The sequence below is a fragment of the Lissotriton vulgaris genome, chromosome 9 (genome assembly GCF_964263255.1).
Source record: "Lissotriton vulgaris chromosome 9, aLisVul1.2, whole genome shotgun sequence".
Classification (NCBI taxonomy): domain Eukaryota; kingdom Metazoa; phylum Chordata; class Amphibia; order Caudata; family Salamandridae; genus Lissotriton; species Lissotriton vulgaris.
In genome coordinates, this window is record NC_141697.1 from 272,352,645 (window position 1) to 272,373,061 (window position 20,417).

General features: G+C 44.7%; 1 protein-coding gene across 4 annotated transcripts in view; it reads left to right on the top strand.

Annotated features, from left to right (window-relative positions):
* The window catches only part of TMEM63C (transmembrane protein 63C), a 653,749-nt gene that overhangs the window by 324,640 nt on the left and 308,692 nt on the right, over positions 1-20,417 (top strand). For all 4 annotated transcript variants that reach the window (XM_086937543.1, XM_086937545.1, XM_086937546.1 and 1 more), the window contains 4 exons: positions 3,287-3,374; positions 9,641-9,678; positions 17,504-17,646; positions 18,780-18,831. In XM_086937543.1, coding sequence (XP_086793669.1) covers positions 3,287-3,374; positions 9,641-9,678; positions 17,504-17,646; positions 18,780-18,831 — 321 coding nt within the window. The remainder of the gene's footprint in view (positions 1-3,286; positions 3,375-9,640; positions 9,679-17,503; positions 17,647-18,779; positions 18,832-20,417) is intronic.

Sequence of the window (20,417 nt, forward strand, 5' to 3'; positions counted from 1 at the left end):
ATGTTAAGCACTAACCCCTTTCTATGGGCGTTCACCAGGTTGTAGTCAAAGATTTTATGCATGGATTTTCCCTTTTTCCATTCTGCCCTTTTCCTTGAGGGAACTGGTGACTTATTTTAAGGTGCTTGTTTCTTCTCTGGAGCTGTGGTTGCGAGGCACTCCCCTTTCATGACTAAGGTGGAGAAATGGCGGCCATCGCGTGGGTTTATTGCTCCTCGCTCTGTGGTGCAGAAAAACGATGATCAGCCACGTCGACAGCAGGGCCGAGTGGCAGCCGCCTCTGGAGGATCTCACCTGACCTTCAGCGTTGCTAGGAGAGAGAGTGATGTCCTTTGAGAGCAATTCACTTGGAACAAATAAGCTTTTATCTTTTTGTAAAGTAAGCTTGGGAGGCTTTAACCATCTCTGCAGTTCAAGGTTCATTATTGTGATGGATTCATTGCATTGCACCCACTCCTGTTTGTCACCAAGGAGGGAATGATGTGGCGGCGACGTGATAGCACGGTGCAACCTACAGAAGGAAGTCACTGCAGATGAAAAGGCTTTGTGTGCATGTGGGTGGGAGGGACTAAGGGCGAGGGAGAGGAGAAATGGGGGCTGTCTGAGTGGAGCTTCTTCAGCGGGAAGGGTTGAGCGCCATAGTACCTAAATGAGGCAGGACAAGCACTGTATAAAGGTAAACCTCTCTGTGCAATAGGTGGGGCGTGTCTGCTTGAAAGCAAAGCTCGATAGTACGTAGATGAGAACAAACTGTGTGAAGAAGCATGTCTCGAGTTTAAAGAGGCAGCTTTACTACTTTAGTGGAGCTACCTGGGCAGAAGATGCAAATGAGCTGCCTGTGTCGCGCTCCACATTCTAAAGTGATGGACAGGCTGCCTTTTGATGGGAGAACCATAGCGGGCACAAGTTGATTAACCGCAGAATATGTACTCAATAGGTCAAAACAAACTGTAGCTTTAGTCTGTACATGGTAACTGGCTATTTCAGTGTGGAACTTAAGACCTTCATAGTCAGCGGTCTAATTCGGGGTACCATGGGACATCAATTCATGTGTGGAAATCGGGCTTCTGGCACTTAGTAGTAAAAGGCAACCACGGTCGCTGCACTAAAGATAGCTGTGCCCTTGGTCAAGGTTTGTAGAGCAATACTTCTTAACTTCCGTATGCACCATATGTATGTATGTAAAGGCATTTATATAGGTCAGACCTAGTAATACGAGGGATAGAGCCCTGGAGTTTGATTCAAGGTTGGTTACAAAGTTGCAAGTAACAGGTGCATCTCTCTATGAGCAGGGAGGCCCATCAGCCTAGAGTTGAGGCTGAGAACCTCCTAGAGGTAGAATGTGCCATTGAGCTAAAGGACTGGAGTACACTCTGCAGCTAGGGAACCTCCTGCTTTTTTGTATGCAGGTGAGAGCCCTTCTCAGGCAGTGCTCTCCAGGTGTGTGAGTTACTGTAGCGTGGTCAGCTGATTTACATGTGGTGCACAGATTGTTGTTAATAGTAAAGCAATGGGTCCCCAGATCTACCTTGTAGCCAACATCTGTCTAACAGCTGTTTAGTATGTTAACGCATTCTACTCAGCCAGAACCTGTGTAAAGCATGCACAGAGGACTGGGGCTGGCAGGGCGCTCATTCTGTGCAAGGCATGTTCCCGAGAGCCAGTGTTAGACAGATAGATTGATATTGGGGCTCTGCATGTGTTTGACAGTCAATGTAGGGGGTGGTAGAGGGGAACCCCAGAGTTTGTGTGAAGCTTTCATGTAGAAAACTAAAGGGGCTTTGGAGCTGGTGTTAGGTGGGCTTGGGTCAGTTAGAGAGTTGTAGCGTGGAAACTGCGAGCTATGTTTGAAGCAGCCTCAAGAGGCTAGAAAATCTCCCTGTATTCAGTAACATTGGATCAGCAGAACGACACCAGATCTATGTAAAGCGCTCTCTGGAACTAGGAGCTGGAGTATGGTCAGTAGAGTGTGTGTGAGGCTGCTTTGAAAGGGAAGAAGTTATGGGGCTCAGAGTGGTGGGAAGGGACCAGCATCTTTGTGAGGCAATTAGGCAAACATCCAGAGACACTGAGCATCCTACTGTCTCTGTGAGGCTTTCCAGTACATTTGGAAGAAGTCTGCAAAGCTTGTGCGAGACAACCGTCGGTAAGTGTGTGTGCGGTAGTTATGCGGGGTAGGGAATGAGCTTTAGTTCGTTGTGAGGCGAATCATTGTACATAGAGATTGCCATAATTATTTAATGCAGTCCCTAGGGGTTTCCTGTTGTCCTCTTCTGGGTGAGAGCCCCCATCGGGGGGCAGGTGAAGAAGACTTTGCCATTTCCCTTACTTGTGGTGGCGATAGGTGTCATCCATCATTGATCTTTGATCTCCTCACGTCCCCTACATGTGGTCTTCCTGACATGCCAAATACGACATTACAGCAAGCACCAGCTGTCTCAAGATACTTTAGAGCCCTATATTAGGAAGTATTTGGTCGACCCATGTTTTTTTTTTGCACCCGTATATCTATAAGCATTTCAGAGTTTCATAAGTGGAATTCCCTAGCTGGGGGCACGAGAGGCCTTCGCCTATCTGAGCTATGCATAGCAGCAGCCTGCTAAGGAAGAATTTGAAGAACCCAAATCTTCGCCTCGTGATCACCCCACATGTTACACAGATTGAAGCTGACAGCAGCCAGGAGGCATGTGTCAACGTGGTGAGGGGTGCTGGGTGAGGGTTGCCGGGTGTGGTGACGGTGCTGTCTGATTCATTTAGTCTCCAATCACTTTCTGCCTGTTGATTCTTGTTCTCCATAAGGACATGCCAGTCTGCGTGAGGGGCCGGCGACAGACTGCGCGAAGCAAAGGGGAAGGATCTGTCTTAGCATTTAATCATTTTTGTCATTGATTTGTCCTCCGTTTCAACCATCATTTGAGTAATCTGCACTGCTTTGGGCTAATCTTGAATTATTGTTATATTAACTATAGAATTTCTACGATATTCAAACTGTTCATTTTTTTTCTCTTTGTTTCTTCATACCCATCCATATACCTTTTCCATTTCCTGCTGCCTTCCTTCTCTTTTCTTATTCTACTGTCCCTTGTACCTTTCACCCACACACCCTGATTGTTTCCATTCTCTCTTCCCTTTCTTACTGTTAATCCCTCTTATCCATTCTATCCTGTTCGCTATTTCTAACTCTTCCCTTTCCTGCTTTCTGTCCTCCATTCATATTTTGCTGTTTTTCTCCTTTTCCATACTCTACTCCATCCCTTCCCGTTTACCCTCTATGTTGTGATATTAGCCTCACCTCCCTTTTCTATGGGGAACAGAGTGAGAAGGAGAAATCGCCCTCCGAGACCAGTCCATCCGATTTAGACAGCCGGGATGTGGTGAGTCCTGACCTCATCAGTGTTCTTTTTCTGGGTCTGTTTTTGTGACTGCCATGTGATGAAACCCTAGGTTCTCAGACACTACCTTGCTTCCAGAATGATTGTTGATCTATAGGCTGGTGGATTTTCCAATGGTAGGCGGGGATGATGGATGGTGAAAGGAATCGGGTGAATAATAAATGATGGATTGTAGAATGGATGAAATGCTGGGCTGTTGATGGATGCTAATGTAAATGGGTTGATTGACAAATGACCCACTGTAGAATGGAACGGACGCTTGTTGAAGGATGTATGGTATGAATGAGTTGTATGATGAGTTGTCTGCGTTTTATATGCAATAGATTGACACTTATTGAACTGCATGAGTTGGCTGAAGGAGAGATGAGTTGCCCATAGGATAATGGATAGCGGTGTTGATGGGCTGACTGCATGATGTCGAACATTAGGTTTGTCTGGCAGTAAGATGAAGGATTTTATGATCAGTGGGTGTCAGATGGATGATAAATTGTAGAATTCAATGGTACAATGTCTGTCTACGTGGATTAAGGTCAAATAGACCCTAAATCCACACTATGGCAAGAACTCGGGCTGATCCTGAAGTAGGTAAGACTTTATCACATTGTGTCCAATCACTACAAATGTGTGTAAGGTGAGTGTGTATGAGGCATTCACATTCTTGCTCTTCTGTTCCATTTTGATATGGTAAGCGGTGCCCTTCTGATCTTTCCTATGTTCCTGAAGGTGAAAACCGGGGATTCTTTCTCTGTCTTTCAGGGCCTTGGAGATGAGAGACTGACAAAAGGGGATACGGATTTGATGCAGGCGGGCTCATATCCACAATTTTTCCAGAGGCAGTAGAATGGCGGGTCCTGAATTCCTATTGTTAGATTTAGTGGAAGTAGAACATCTCAATATTTATTTCACTGGACCAGCTCCTCAGAAATATAGGTCCTGATTTAGATCCTGGCGGACGGGTTACTCTGCCACAACAGTGGCGGATATCCCGTCCTCCTAAATATAAATCCCATAGGAGATAAAGGGATTTATAGTTCGGTAATGGAATACGCGTGACCGTTGTGTCGTAGTAATCCATCTGCCAAGATCTAAATCAGGCCCATAGTTTGGAAAGGCCAGAAGATGTAGCCAAGTGTTTAGTAGTCAGTAGAAAAGAAGCGGTTGTAGAAACGAATGCTCGAAATCATGTTAAAAATGAAAGAAAATCCTGAAAGCTCGGAGCTCCAAAAAAGGAATATTCCTTTCCCGTGAACTGTGTTTGAAAATCCGAGAGTATGGTGTCCTCTAAGGGAGATGATGTTCACGACTCATCCCTGTTCCTTGTGCATTGCAGACATTACAATGAGCTAGATGGGCGAGAAAATACTCTTGTTTTAAATGGGTGGTTTATTACTCCATGTTTTAAGATTTTGTTGGCAATTTGTAGCCAGATGATGGGGAAATCATTTAAACGTGAATCTACGAAAGGTTCAGTGTTGCTAAAACCAATTGACTGCTTAACCCAATGGGGCTATATCAAACACAGAGACAAAGGTATGAGGCTACCCCAGCTGTTGGGACAAACAAGTTACTGCCATCCTGCCTTATAATCCGCTTTGTTTAGTCATTGGGATCCTAGCCAACCTCCTTCTACTGGAGGTGGCCTGGAGCCGGCCCAGGCAATGACTGCATTGGCTAAAGTTCCTGACCAGCTGTTGTTGCCGCTGAAGACTGCCCCTCCTATGCAGTGTCCCCTTAGGCTTCACATCCAGCAACGTGCTGCAAGTCCTACTTCAAGTACAAACCTGGAGCTACAGAGCGTTGACCTGGCACTCCTAGTATTGCCACCATCAGAACGCCCTTTTATACACTGGAAGCACCACAATCACTTTTCGTACACACTGTCCTCCTGGCCTGCCCAGGTAGCTGTACTCTCACTGCCAGTGGCTGGCGGGGTAAAAGAAAATGGCCCATCTTTGACTATAGTTCTGCAGCGTTGGCGCATTTCATGGATGATCTTGCTATTCATTTATGCCCCATTGGTGAGCTTTATGCCTCTGTATACTTTACATAGCAGCATTAAATATATACATTTCATACACCTATCTGTGTAGACCGTGGGCTACCTCTGTGCATGTGTGTCAAAAAGGCAGCTCACAAGGGGGATGGGCGTACCTGCCTTCCCAGGGCCCATTTTTACATTTTAAAGCACTCGTGTGCCATACGAATAGCCTCAGAGGGCTGCTGAGAGAATTGCATCTGAATCTGTTAACAATACAAACACTAGACAAATGTAGTTACAGGTGAACATCATTTTCTTGTTCTGATCCAATCTTCTCTAAGTTCATATTGTTTTGAATTATTTGAACACGCAGTATAAATAAAATGATGTGCGGGACGGAGTGTCACTATACTGAAGCCTGACTTGAGAGAACTTCCACTCCCCTCCTTGCCCTACTACTCTGTTGATCATCCAGGCAGAAGTACTTGCTGCGAGTATGCAGTGTTTGCCACATGACTACCTACTAAAAGGCTGCCCGGGGCACTTTGCATTCACCAGTTACTTCCCATCGAAGGAGGAAGAGAAACGGAGTCATTGCTTGGTATCCAAGAAGGCGGTTCCAGATAATTCCTGTCCTCAGGAAAGACACTTCTAGATCACGAACAAAGAGTGGAAGGCTGCCTTACTAATCCTTGTAACTATTGACCGAGCAGAAGTGACTTGATTAGTACTGTGACGTTGGGTGGGTGTGCATTAGGGGCAAACCCCTGTTTTTTCACTCTCTCTCACTCTCACTTTGTCTCTCTCTCACTTTGCCTCTCTCTATTTTTGTCTCTCCCTGTCACTCTCTCCCAGTTTAATCAAAGTACAGGTAACACATGTCAAACGGTTGCTCCTGGGTCAACATTAACCCTTTAATCTACCTATGTGGAGGGAGAAGGGTGAGACACTGCATAATGTTGTGGATGGGGAAGTGTACATAGTTCAGTCCAAGGATTTGGCAAATTCCCACATGGTTTTTTGGTTTCTCAATCCAGCTGACGTTTAATTGGACATGTATCCAACATAGTTTATGCATTTTGACAATATAAGTGAATTAAACACCAGTAGAAATGAGTGTCCAAAATAGCTTAAGGGAATTGGTCCGATTCCTTTGATTGTAACAACAATGTGGCCTGCTCCAGCCGCAGTGTTATACAGTGCGTACCACAACCTTTCATTTGAAGCCCTGCAGCCTTCTCAGGCATGAGCAACAAATTAGGAATAGTGGCAGCATTGAAAGAGTCTTTTAAGAAAACCCCTCGGGCTCCTAGGTTTTTGTTGAGCTTCAGTACTCCTGCTCTTGTAGCTATCCGTCAAGCTCAGATTGGACACCACAACAAGCCTTGGCGGTTAGATATTACCACCTCAAATGTTCCAGTTACATTCTTCTAAAAAAATAGAGAAATGCCTCGAATACATTGCAATTTTCCAGAGAGTTCTCTTGTGCATGCCATGTGGAATAAAAGCAGAAGGAAGCAGAGTTTAATCACCTTCACACAAGAATGGTGCAAAGATTTTCAGCCCCACAGGCAAACTTGCATTTTGCCATTATTGCACTCTGCCGACCGTGAAAAAAAATCTTGTGTTTGTACTTCCCGATTGCACACTGGCATGTTCTGTTGATGGTGATTTAAGGTAGTGCTGAGTCTGTATCTACCTAATCAGCTGCCCTATGGATATGCACAATGATGTGGGCTGACTGCATACATTATTTTCTTATATGTATCTCTTCAGTACGTCAATGGCAAATATACAGTGGATCCCTAACCTGCGTTTGCTTGAATATTTTAAAAAGTATGTGAATCTATCAACGATCCAATGCTAAATGACTTTCACTCACCCTTGTCCCTCTTCGCCATGTTGTACCAAACGCCCATTTCCAGAGTCTAGAAGAGGCACTTCCCTTCCTCAACAGGCTCGTCTTGACCTGGTACAACACAGATGTACTCACCATTCACACAACAATCTCTCAAAGGATAAACTTTTCACCAGTGAAATGTTTCACTAGTTGGCAGATGCTTGCTCCCACCAATTGAATATAAAAGCTTTTATGGCAAGGTCAATTTAACATTTATGGGCTGATACGGACAGACATCCTGTTTACTTCCCACCGGATTCCTGTGAAAAAAAAATAGGACCTTTAATGCATACATACTAAAGCAAAGTCTCAGAAAAGGAAGTTTACTCTGGGTTCTTAATGTGACACTAGATCTGTCTTCCTGCCTCTTCCCTCCAGCAAGATACTTGTGCTAAAATGTAAATTGATACTTGTATAGTGCACTACTCACCCGCAAGGGTCTCAAGGCGCTTGTACGAATACCGCTGTGGAGCCCATCCTGGCTTTCCCTGTGAGGCATCCACTCCTGGGCACCCCCAAGGTGGAGGCCAGGCATCCTTAGCGTTGTGGGGGCCGTTGTGGAGATTAAGCAAGCTATTGCCCAGAGTTGCAGAGTGGGACTCCATTATTGGAATAGGCACCAAGGCGAGAATTATCAGGTCCGTGGAAGTTTGAGCCCAAGACCCACTGAGGCTGGGAATTGAACCCTGGTCCTGCGCTAGACCTCTGCATCAGGGTCTGCCGCTCCAATCATTGAGCCACACTTCTCCACAAAGAGACCTTTCATCCCTGGGTTAAGCAAGTCCTTTGGTGGATTCATGTGTTGCTTTCAGAATGTCCTTTCCCTCCTACCTGTGCCTTCCTATCACTTTTGTTTCACTTGAAACGGGTTATTGGCTTCTGCCTAGACTAAGATTTTTTGCTGAGTATTTTAATGAAAAAGAAACATGAAACGCAAGTCTAGGGTTGCCTTTGCTCTTTTCAATGTGTTATTATTACAAATCCAAATGCTGTAACACTTTTGATACAGTGAAACATTCTTGTGTCCCTTGGCCTTTCTTGTGGATGCTAATTTGCTAATTCAAGAATTGTAGATGGAAGGAATACAGCCTTTTGGGTGTACAATAGTGTTGTTGTACTGATGTGTTTGTACTTGAATGTTCTTGACAGAAATGGTAGCTTATACAGCATTCCTTCGTCTGTTTAATCTTCCTTATATCACTCAAGCTTCCTAGAGCTCTTGTCAGATACCTTCTTTTTTTATTCATCTATCGGGAACTGCAGCGGTTCCTAGCAGTGGTTGAATAGCAAAAACAGTGTGCTGTATTTGTGGGGTTTTCCAATTTTGCCAGGTCAATAAGAATTTCAAGGTTGGGCATCTATTTTGGCTCTCGGTTTCTCTGAGTCCCTTCAGTGTTTCATGCAAACAACAGTTTAGAAGAAAGACCGCCCCTCCATCTGCCCACTCACTCCCCCATCTAGGAGTGGATGAGTCACAGATCCACAACACCTAGTCGTCGGGTCAACATGTTTTGGCCTGGAACAGCCCATACAGGTCTGTGGCCTTGGTCAGGACCAGAAGTGGGGAGGCCTTATACTTTAGGGCCTCCGTGATTGTGTAGATGGGTGAAGTAGCTCAACTGTCTTCATCAGGGAGCACACTTTGCTCGAGATGGGATGTGGTTATGGGCTATAACTGAAATGATATAAGGAAAATAAGATTAATGAACCTCTGCTTCGTCCTCCCTCCATCTGTTTGATTTGAATGGCCAAGACTTGGTGGCAGCATAGAGATCAAGACTAGTAAGACAAGGTGTAACCAAAAGGTATCTTTAGTCATTAATGCAAAAAAGGGTTTAGTTTGAAAATGATGGATGCAGGTGAATGCCTGGTTAAAGGTCGAAAGGTGTGCGTCTGAGATGGAGTTTTATATGATGACTGTGATGGCCTTAGAACTATGGGTTATGTCTGAGTGCAAATGATGATAGTATCTGATGCATTGTCCATGAAGTATCAACTATAGAATGATACAGTCAAGTGTATTAATCAAGTGTGTTACTCATTGGATGGAATAGTTTGTTTTAGGTTTTCTCAGCTGCCTCAAAAACAACTGAATGAGTTGTAAGTAGATGGATTGTAGGTTGTATTGTTTTCTTTTACATTGCCACTAATGCCCTGTCACACTTCCGAACCTTTCACCCAATACAGTCGCCAATGCAAATATTTGAATCTGTGATTTTTAGATTGCACCCAGATCTCAATAGTGGGTGCTAAATTGAACTATATTACTGATTTGTCCTTAGTCATTTAGCGTTCTCACCTGGCTGCATTTGCAGAATAGTGTTTTAACTGTTATGAACCTCTTATTCTTTCTCTGACTTTTATCTGCAGGGTTTCTGCTCATGGCTCACCTCGATATATCATATGAAGTAAGTAATGGTTTTTCAGAAGGACAAAACGCTCTAGATGATTTTTCTGGCCTTCCAAGTGTGTTTTACTATAAATAGATAGTGGATGGGATTATCTTGATACCTGTATTGTGACATTCTGTAAGAATGTTTTTGAGAGTGATGTAATGATATGTGGCAGAGTTTGGTAAGTATTAGTAAGGTATGGATCTTTTTAAGGCCATCCCATGGAATTTTGGGAGGGACTATTGTAGGTAGAGCTATATAAGGAGTAAATAAGACAAAACCCATAGTAAACAAGTAAGGTACAATCGAAAATTATTTCTATGAAAGAATAGGAGGGCATGAAACTATTGAAGTAAGTGGCTGTGGTCCATGTGGAAGTGTCAACATGACAAGGTAGGTTGTTCACCTGGGGGCAAGGAACTTCTCCACAAGATCACGACCTGGGGTCATGGTTTGTTGTGGCTGAGGGTCTGTTTTTTTCTGGAAACGTTTTTTTTTTTTTGCCGTGTTTGTACCATCATCCCTCGTTCTCTGTGCATTACTCTTCCTACTTTAATGGCACAGAATCTGCTTCTTCAGCTCCTGATGAGAAATCAAGGGCCGAACCGTAAATAACGGAATATTGCTATGTTCAAGTGGCCAGGTAGATGGCAGACTATACGTTTCTGCTAGTTGTCTGCTGCCAGCTTCCCTGTATGAAACCACTGATCCTGATATCCTTCAGGATCATGTTTGCGGTATATAAAAATGTATAAATAATTAGGCTGAAATATTACAACAAACCTGCTTTGAATAGTAACTTTACCTCTGTATTCAGAAATTACCTTGTTCAATTTCGGATTGTAACCAGCAGTGAAAAATGTGAACATTTTTGTTCCAAATATTCCAGAGAGCAAATTCTCTTCCATACAGTCCATAAAGTAACACCATATCAAAAACCAATTCCCTCATGAATGAAAAAACAGTGTCCTCATTGAAGGAGCTGTCTTTGTTGACTTTGTGTTTTAAGCAGCATTCTTATTGTATTGAGTGTGTACTAACAAAACTCAGTCCCATGTTCCATTTGTTTTTACAACTTTTTTCCAAGTTTGAATAGGTTAGTTTTGCTATTACAACATACAGTTTGTTCCAATAAATATACACAAGCTGTTTATTCTTCTTGTGCTCCTTTCAGAATTTATAGGAATCCTGAAACTCCCCTCTGAATTTGACCGCAAGCTGCAATGTTGTTCAACAAATGTTGGGAACTTTCTCTCCTGGTCCTCAAATCCGTCCTCAGATGCTTTCCTGTGAGGGCATTCCTTTCCAATCCCTTTCTCTTCTGTTATTAGGCCCATCCTTTGTGGTCCTCAACCCTCATCTCTGCAATATACAATCCCGACTGGTCTTCCAACCAGTCCCTGTGAAATGTTATCCTTTTGGTACTCAAGCACAACCCTGTAAACAGGTTGCTCCTCCTAGTTTTCAAACTCTTTCCTGTGAACCATTAACCCTAATTGTCCTCATTGTCCTAGGTTCCTTACTTATCTCCCTTAAAGTGTCCTGTGGTCCTCGGCTCTCCCAATTAACCCTTTAATCGTGGTCTTTAGTGTCCTCCATACAATGGACTCTCTCCCATGCCTCAAAAATAGTAGTTTTCCATTCTTATACCTCACCCATTTGCAGGCATCTTCTCATGTCCTCGCCCCTGACAGCGGGATTCTGAGACATCGTCCCAGACTGTATAACTCTTTTCTTTATTGACACACAATGTCTATAAAAGAAAACACATAAGAAAATCTCCAGGGCAGTATGAAGGAAGCCATCCTCTCAATGCACTTGTGATACTCACCCCCGTGGTGGTCCATTTTAACAGGTTATTGGTGTCTAACATACGACTCTTTGTATATTTGTTAACACATTTTCAAAATGGTTCATGACTTTTCTGTACCAGGAAAAAGATGCATTTTAGGTGTTAGGTCAAAGAGACCAGAATTTTATTTTCTATCTCTCCACTTACATAAATTATGTTCTTGTGGAAAAAAATAGCGGTTCTTACATAGATTCACATTTTCAATATTGCACGTTATCAGAATGAAATGATTGTGTGTCCAACCTTTAAATCAGTAAGCTAGCCATATCATTTTTTGGCTCTTATATTTTCAGTTTCAAAATTGATAGAATATAAGCAGGCTGCACTCACATGATCACCTCATAGTGTTTCACTACACTTAAAGTGGTAGATTACCTGTTTGAGCTCCTATTCAAACCTTTAAAAGACCTTTATGACCCGAATCTCAGCTCTGATATAGGGTTGGAGGAAATAATTGAATGCATTTTTTTCTTGAAGGCTCGCCTTCGAGGTACATAGTCCTCTATATTCTATTCATAGCATGTGAATGTAGAATGGGTCCAATGTCAGAGGAGACTTGTTTATTTAGATCTACATTTCTCCAGCTTTGGTATCTTTCACAGATCACTAGCCTCCTTGGTCAAGTGTGTGCAATTTGCGCTGTACATATTGCAACGACCGGAAATTAAGATGGCCTCAAGGGACAGAACTTAAATCACATCCACTATCTGGATTGGGGGGGGAATAAAAAAAAATGTTGAGGATGTTCATATGTGTGTTTTAAAACTAGTCTGTAATCATTGTACATAGAAGTTGCAATGCGATGGCCATCTGCTACGAAGAATGCATATACTCCAGTAGGAGTAGGTCATACTAGAAAATGGCACCCTCAATCTGAGGGATCGCCTGATCGGAGTCCTCCAAACAACAGCTGACTTGAGCTTTAATCCATGAATCCACTCACAAAGAGACATACACTCTCAAACTCATCTCTGCCACCCCTAATCTAATCGTTCATGTAACTAGGCTCTATCCTAAATTGTTCTGTATATATGAAATGCCTGTTGGGTTTATGGTGTGCATGATTTTTTTTATGCAGATGCTTTGTGCTTCCTTACTTATGTTAATTGTAGAGCACTACTGGATGCTTGAATCTCATCTACATTATAGAAAACTGCCAAATAATTGGCTAAAATAACCAAAGTTTGGAAATATTGAAAGATACCAGTATTGGAGAACTTTAGTTACACATATAGTTACGTTGGTCCCTCTCCCCCCTGACCGCTGTAATAGTGCTGTAAACTGAGGATGACTTCTCGGCCCAAGCCCTCGAGGCCCTCCTAGGTTTGGTTCAGGCCTGCTGCTGTTATTGTTATTTTGTTTTTGTATAGCTTTTCATTGTATTTTCCTACCATTTCTTTTGTTCATTTTGGATTTAAGTGATTCCATTGCACTGCTTGCCTGTGACCCAGTACATAGTTGATCAGGTCATGTTTTCCGAATTCTTCCCACCCACCGTTTTTCCCCACTCCTGCTTCCTGCTGTTATGACACCCTTCTGCCTCTCTGCCAACCCGGCCTACTTCCCAGAACTACTCATGGAAGCCGCTGCGCAGCTAACACACAAAGGCAAGCCCGTCTGCCCCCGTCCATGCCTGGAACGTGCCTAGCGTCAGGAACCCTGGATCTGCTACCACCCATTGCTACACCACCTCCTAGCCCTGGTCCTCAGGGGCCGCAACAACTGCTGCATTTCCTCCCTGAAACGCACAGAAGGACCCTTCGTCTGCCACCAGTGCTGGTTCACCTACAAAACCGAAACCCTTGCTGCACCTGCACAGCGAACCTCGAACCCTTCGAGCAACTCCAGTGTATGCTACTCAACGTCCTACCCCTCAGCAACAACGCCACCAAGATCTGGGACACCATCCCACCTCCTGCTCATCACAGAGACCTTGCTCATACTACCCTCAGCACCCGACATTGCATCCGCAACACCCACAGCTACACGATGATGCACAGAAACCGCACCAACAAGCACGGAGGAGCCATCCCCATCATCTACAAAGAGATCCTCCAATGCACCACCACAGAAGACAACATTTCATCCATCAAGGAGCACCTCAACTGCCAAAACGAAATCGACGCGAACACCACTGTCAAAGTAACCCTCACTTACAGACCTCCAGGCCCCCACTTTTGCAACACCATCGCAGTTTTAGTCAACCCCCATGTCAATAGATTCCAAGCACTAAATTTCCCTTGGCGACCTCAACTTCCACCTCAGCAACCCAAATGACACTAACTCCGCCAACCTCTTGGAAAGCATGAGCAACATTTGACACATGCACCTGATCACTAACCCCAACCATTGTGCAGAACACACCCTGGACCTCATCTTTACAGCCAGTGACAGAATGAAATTCAGTCACGCCACCAAACTCACCTGGACAGACCACAGCATTGTCTACTTTGCCATTGCAGGATCATCACAACCCACCCCATCCCTGCTCGCTGCAGATGGAACATCACAGAGACCCAATGGACTGCCGCTCTCAACACCATCATACCCCACACCACCAGCAACTTTGAACAAAAAGTCAGAAACTTCCCCCGACTGTATCTCCATCTGCACCGACACAATCACACCCATGAAAATGGCCAGTACCAGCAAACTCACCAGCTTGTTCACCCCCAATTTCTAGGCTTTCATACTGAAGTGTAAGCGACTGGAAAGAAGATGGCGCTCTTGCGGGAATCCCTCAGACCTTACCACCTTCAAGTCTGCCCTCTGCAAATACCACCACCGTCTCATGGAAGCTAAAAAGGACACCCTAACCACTGCATCGAGGCCAGCACTAATCACACAAAAGAACTCTTAAACATCAAAAGAGAATTCTCCTCCCCGTCGGCCACCGAGACAATGATTAGTCCTTCCCAAGCCCTTTGCGACTACCTAGTGGACTACTTCCACAATGAGATAGCAGACATGTACAGAAACTTTGACCCACAGCCAACCAACCTCCGCCCCATCCTGACACACAGCGACAACTCCCACAGCAACCTAACCGACTGGACACTGCTCACCACTTCAATCACCACAGTGATTATGACCTCCATCCCTCCGGAGCACAGACAGACCCCTGGCCCCCACCAAGCCTTCAATCTGGGACAGAAGAAAATCAGTAGTGCACTCCTCAACATCCTCAACTCCTCCATTACCACAGCCACCTTCCCTGATGACTGGAAACACTCAGAGGTGAAACCCCTCCTGAAGAAACCCTCCGCCAATCCCAGTGAGCTCAGGAACTACCACCCCATCTTGCCGCTCCCCTTCCCGGCCAAGGTCCTGTAGAAGGCCATCAATCGCCAGCTCACCTGGAAGGAAACCACCTACTCCACGCCACCCAGTCCGGCTTAAATACCAACCACAGCAAAGAGACCACCTTCATAGCCGCAACTCACGACATCAGGGCCATCCTTGACTGGGGCGAGATTGCAGGCCTGATCCTCCTCGACCTTTCAGCAGTCTTCAACACAGTATCCCACCACACTCTATCACCAGACTCCATCACATCAACATCAGAGGAAACACCCTCAAATGCATCATCTCCTTCCTCACAGGACGCACAAAGAAAATCTATCTACTGCCATTCACCTCTGAACCCAAGAGCATCGTCTGTAGAGTCCCCCAAGGTTTCTTCTTCATTTCCACCCTTTTTAATGCCTACATGACTCCATTGGCCAACATTGACTGCACTCGCAGACTCGGCATCATCTCAATGCTGCTGACGCCCAACTCATCTCTCTCACGGAAGACCTCGCCACCACCAGATTAAACTTGCAGAACGCGTTGACCAGCGTCGCCGACTGGATGAGAGCCAACTGCCTGAAGCTGAACACGTACAAGACAGAAATGCTTATCTTCAGAAAGAACTGCTCCCCATGGGACATAACATGGTGGTCCATGGAACTCTGACCCTCACCCACCCCCGACAATCAAGCCCTCAACCTCGGCATCATCCTGAACAGCGACCTCTCCAATAAGCTCCTGGTCAATGCAGTAGCCTCATCCTGCTTCCACATCCTCCTCATGCTACATAAGATTTTCAGGTAGATACTTCCCAGAACCAGGAAAACAATTACTTAAGCCGTCGTCACCAACCGACTGGACTACGGAAATGCCCTCTGTCAGAACCACCTCCCATCTCCTAAAACTACTACAGACCATACAGAACACCTCAGTTAGACTTATCCTCAACCTTCCCAAACAGACCAGCGTCAACCCCACCCCAGAAGCGTCCTCTAGCTCCCTCTCCAGAAGAGTTACCAGTTCAAGCTGCTAACTCATGGCCTCTTCAGGATGGTGAAAGAGTGAAAATACTATTATATGCACTACAGGGAGGGCAAAAGGAGACCATTTGGGGTCCTTAGGTGGTCGATCTGCCAGGACTGCCCAAACGCAAAGGGATGAACAGACTGAGGGAACTTCGTTCAAGTCTATCGTAGTACAGATAGCCCCTATCATTTGTCCGGAGGGAGGCTATTGGGTGGCTCAGAGAGTGATCGTTATGGGGGCGAATCTGTAGGAACTGGCCAGAATAAGGCTTATTTAATCCAGAACACCGGCCTGCTTCCATAAACTTTGAAGCGTATTCTGGCCAGTTTTTGCAGACTCGCCCGGCTTCTAGTAACCGGACTTTTTAGCCGCAGGAGTAAGAGATTGTTACTTCCTACAGAGAGTTTAATGCCACCGGTGTTACAGCGCACTCATGGGACTTTCTCCTGAATTTCCCTATCATATCTTTACGTTGTACCATGGTGATCGCCCCCCGGACGCATGATAGTGGCTATCTGTACGAAGACAGACCAGAATGAAGTTCTATCAGTCCATTCATCCCTTTGCAGTTGGCCAGTCCCTGCGGATCGACTACCTAAGGACCCCGAGTGGTCTCCTTCACCCCCTGCAGTGCATTTGATAGTATTTTCACTCTTCCACCGTCCAGAAGAGGTCTTAAGTAACATGGGTGAAATGCATCAACACTTCTAACTGGAGGAGTTCTTCCAAACTTCAAACACACTAAGGAATCTGTAAACACACACTAGGACTTAAGAGGGCAATGTTGGCCCTCATGTGTGTACTCTCGATGGGTTACCTCCCCTATGTTCTGTGCTACAAATGAACAGTACAGCCATAATAGGCTGAACAACTGGAAGACTAAAGTGAAGTTTCTAGTCTGCGCATTTATTATTTTCATTTCATGTTTTGTTTTGTAAACGTAGTCAATTGCATGTTCTCTTTCCTTTTGTTTCCTGAATGTTGCATGTATATCTACAATGTATAATGTTTTCTGTACATCTATGCACACCCCAGTTACCTGGATTAAGAGTGATAATTAGTCTGCTTTATAATAGTTCACAATAAATGATGAGTTGTAAATTCAAATCCATCACCAGTGATTAATTTATATTCTCACGGTGAAAACTACTTTTGTTTAAATTGGTTCCAGCGTTATACCAGTTTGTCTTTATACTGCCCTTAGCCCAGGTTATGTGGACTTATTAGTGCTAAGCCCTATACGCTTTTACATGACTCACGCCTACAATGCCGGACCCTCCTACATCAACCACCTCCTGACTTTCCACCAGCCACCCAGACAACTGCGATTCCCCTCCCTCGCACACATCTCCCGGAATGGACACATCCACAGTGGAGTTTGTTTTTCCTCCTACCTCTCCTCCAAATCCTGGAACGACCTCCACTCCCCCTCTGAGCCACCCCCTCACACGCCAGCTTCACAAAGGGACTCAAGACCTGCCTCTTCGACTAATTCGCACCATCCCCAGCTGCTGGATAACCCCCGGAGCGAAAAGCAGAGCTTTATACAATCAGATTGATTTATGTAAAATACTTTTTTTAATCTTTTTATCTCAGTTCCCAAGTTTACTGAAATGGGACTGCCCCAAGTTTTAAGCTCAATTGAAAGACTTTTTTGCTTCTGTTTTTCAGGGATGAGGAGATCCAAAACAAGTGCGGTGTTGATGCCACAACCTACCTCTCATTCCAGCGGCATGTGCTTGTGCTCCTGATGATTATGTGCGTACTCTCCATTGCAGTCATCCTACCAGTCAACTTCTCCGGAGACCTGCTGGGTATGAATGTGGTTAAGTTATAGTGTGGCATGAAAGATGAGCCTCCTTGGAGTATTTGTTTCCTCCGAGGAGAGTACATTCCTGTTCTGGTTTTGAGGAGTTGAGTTGAGCCCTCCTCTCTGATGATATCATGTAAGCTGGGGATGTACTGGCTTTCTCTTCTAGAGATGGCATATCACTTCTAAAGGGAAGATGACTATTCATCTCGATTGGTGTTTTTAAGGGAAATGTCTGATGTGGGTGTAGCATCTAGGCAGAATTGCATCCAGGTGAGAGATAAAGTGATTGGCCTATCCGTGGCATGCAACTGCTCATTATATTGTGAGGTGGAGCCCTTGTAGGTCCCAAGTAACTTTAGTTCTTAATCTTCCTTCCAGGTATCCACATCTCCATTTTGGTTCTCTGTAAATCTCATCCTTCTTGCGCAAGGATCTCAGCCTTATTCCCATTTGTTTTCAGCCTCCTTCCACTTGGTTCTCAACCTCTTTCTTTTATTTCCCATCCTCTTTTGGTTCCCATCCTCTCTTTTGGTTCCCATCTTATCTCTTTTGGTTCCCGTCCTCTCTCTTTTGGTTCCCGTCCTCTCTCTTTTGGTTCCCATCCTCTCTTTTGGTTCCCATCCTCTCTCTTTTGGTTCCCATCCTCTCTCTTTTGGTTCCCGTCCTCTCTCTTTTGATTCTCATCCTCTCTCTTTTGGTTCCCGTCCTCTCTATTGGTTCCAGTCCTCTCTCTTTTGGTTCCAGTCCTCTCTCTTTTAGTTCCAGTCCTCTCTCTTTTAGTTCCAGTCCTCTCTCTTTTGGTTCCAGTCCTCTCTCTTTTGGTTCCAGTCCTTCCCTCTTTTGCTTCCCTCCTTTCCTATTTTGCTTCCCAGCTGTTCCTTCTACCTCCACAGTCTCCTGGCTCTTGAGCAGGGCGCTCAGCACCTGATCTTCGATGTGTAAATGTTTATAATGGCATAGACCTTGGGCACTGCTACTTTGTGCTGTGTTTGTCAATGGATGTTTGAAGTGAAATAACCTGTCGGTGTTGCAGTTTCGGTATGGGTATAGAGTAGTGTGTCTGAAGATCTCAATACAGTAATATAAATGTATAGTCCAACACTGACACTATACCTTTCATTCCCTTTCTTGCAGGTGACAGCCCAGCTCATTTTGGCCGCACCACCATTGCTAATGTGCCTACACAGTATGTTGAAACAACCCCAGGCTATGGGAGGGATGTGGGTTGTTGGTCTATTGCTGTGGTGGTTTTGATACCTCATCTGACTTCACAGAGCTATTGGGTGTCGTGGCAGGTTATGGGGCCTCTTCTGCCACTGGGGATGTAGTGACAATGTGATGACTGCATTCCGAGACCCTTTCTTGTCCCATAGCTCAAGTGATGATGTATGGTCTATTTCTATCAAAGCGTCAGGATCTGTAGAGCAGAGCATATGTTGTCCTCATTATGGATGTTTTTTCTATATTTTGAGAGCGTGTGAAAGAACTTTGCTTGGTTTTGGGGACCTCCTCGTGTCCCTCATTACGGATGAATTGTTAGGTTGGCCAAACTTAACTCTCGAAGGCTAGATAAGACCCATCCTCCTTTCGTGGTACAATTTGTGTTGTGCATGTGAATTCTATGTAAACACTGAAATTATTCATTTATTGTAGATTTAGTGTTTTTTTATAATAAAGTTGTACAGTACTTTATTGATTTATATTTTACATGAGAAAGGGTTTGGCGTACACCGGTTTATTGATTATTGGCACTGCCTCTCACAGAGTTCCCACTCCAGTCTTCCCTCCCTGAGATTTAGACAGCATAAATTCTTGAAGTGTTTGGGGCTTTAACCATTTTACTAAATTGTAATCCGCCTATTATTGCTAGCATAGACCTGGCAAGGGTCTTTGCAAAATGTCCAGGTTTGGGAGACGGACAATGTTCTGCTCTCTGATGTGCCTTATGACTACATTTCTTTTTACTTCTACAACCGCTGATCTTGTTTAGGGCAGGGACTGTGGTTCAGTAGAGTTGTGCGAAAACTGGGTAGACGTAGTTTTAGCGTACAGGTCATGTGGGGGTTGCACCGATGAAAGGTAGTTGCAGAGCAGAAATACTGTTTCTGGTAAGATGTTTTGCCATTTTACAAACCATTGTTTAGAAATTAGGAAAAGTTACAATTCCGTAAAATGCATAGAAAGGAAAAATGGACTTGCAGTTTCTAACTCAGTGTTTTCATACGCAAAAGATCATGTTTACACAAAGGACTCTTAACTCAGGAACACTCATGGAAGATTTATGTATGAAAATGGTGTATGTTGATTTTTGAGTAGCTTTATTTTGCATAAGGTTTCACTTTGATGGAAAGAGCCTCTCTTGTGGCTGTAGCATACAGGAATTATTGTAATGGTGGGAAAAGCTTCTCTACCCATAGATAGACCCTTGTCTGCCTGCTCTTCTCCCATGGTTTCCCTACACATTCTTTCCTCAGCAGGTTACCTGCAGTCTTCTGTCTTCCACATCTGCCTCCTCCTGACTGTCCACCTTCAGGAGTAAAGCTCTGTTCCTTCGGTCAGACAGCTGCAGAGATCCTTGGGCCCTCAAAGTCCCTACAGGCTCCGGTTGATAGTTTGCATGCCAGAGTCAGGACTGAGATTTCTCACATTCGCGTCTCTATTCTAACAATCTGCTAGACATGCCAGTATAACAGGCCCCTCATACGCAATCAACATCTGACTAAAGAACCAATGTCTGAACCCAGCATTTGCCGACTTGCCGAGCCCGCCAGG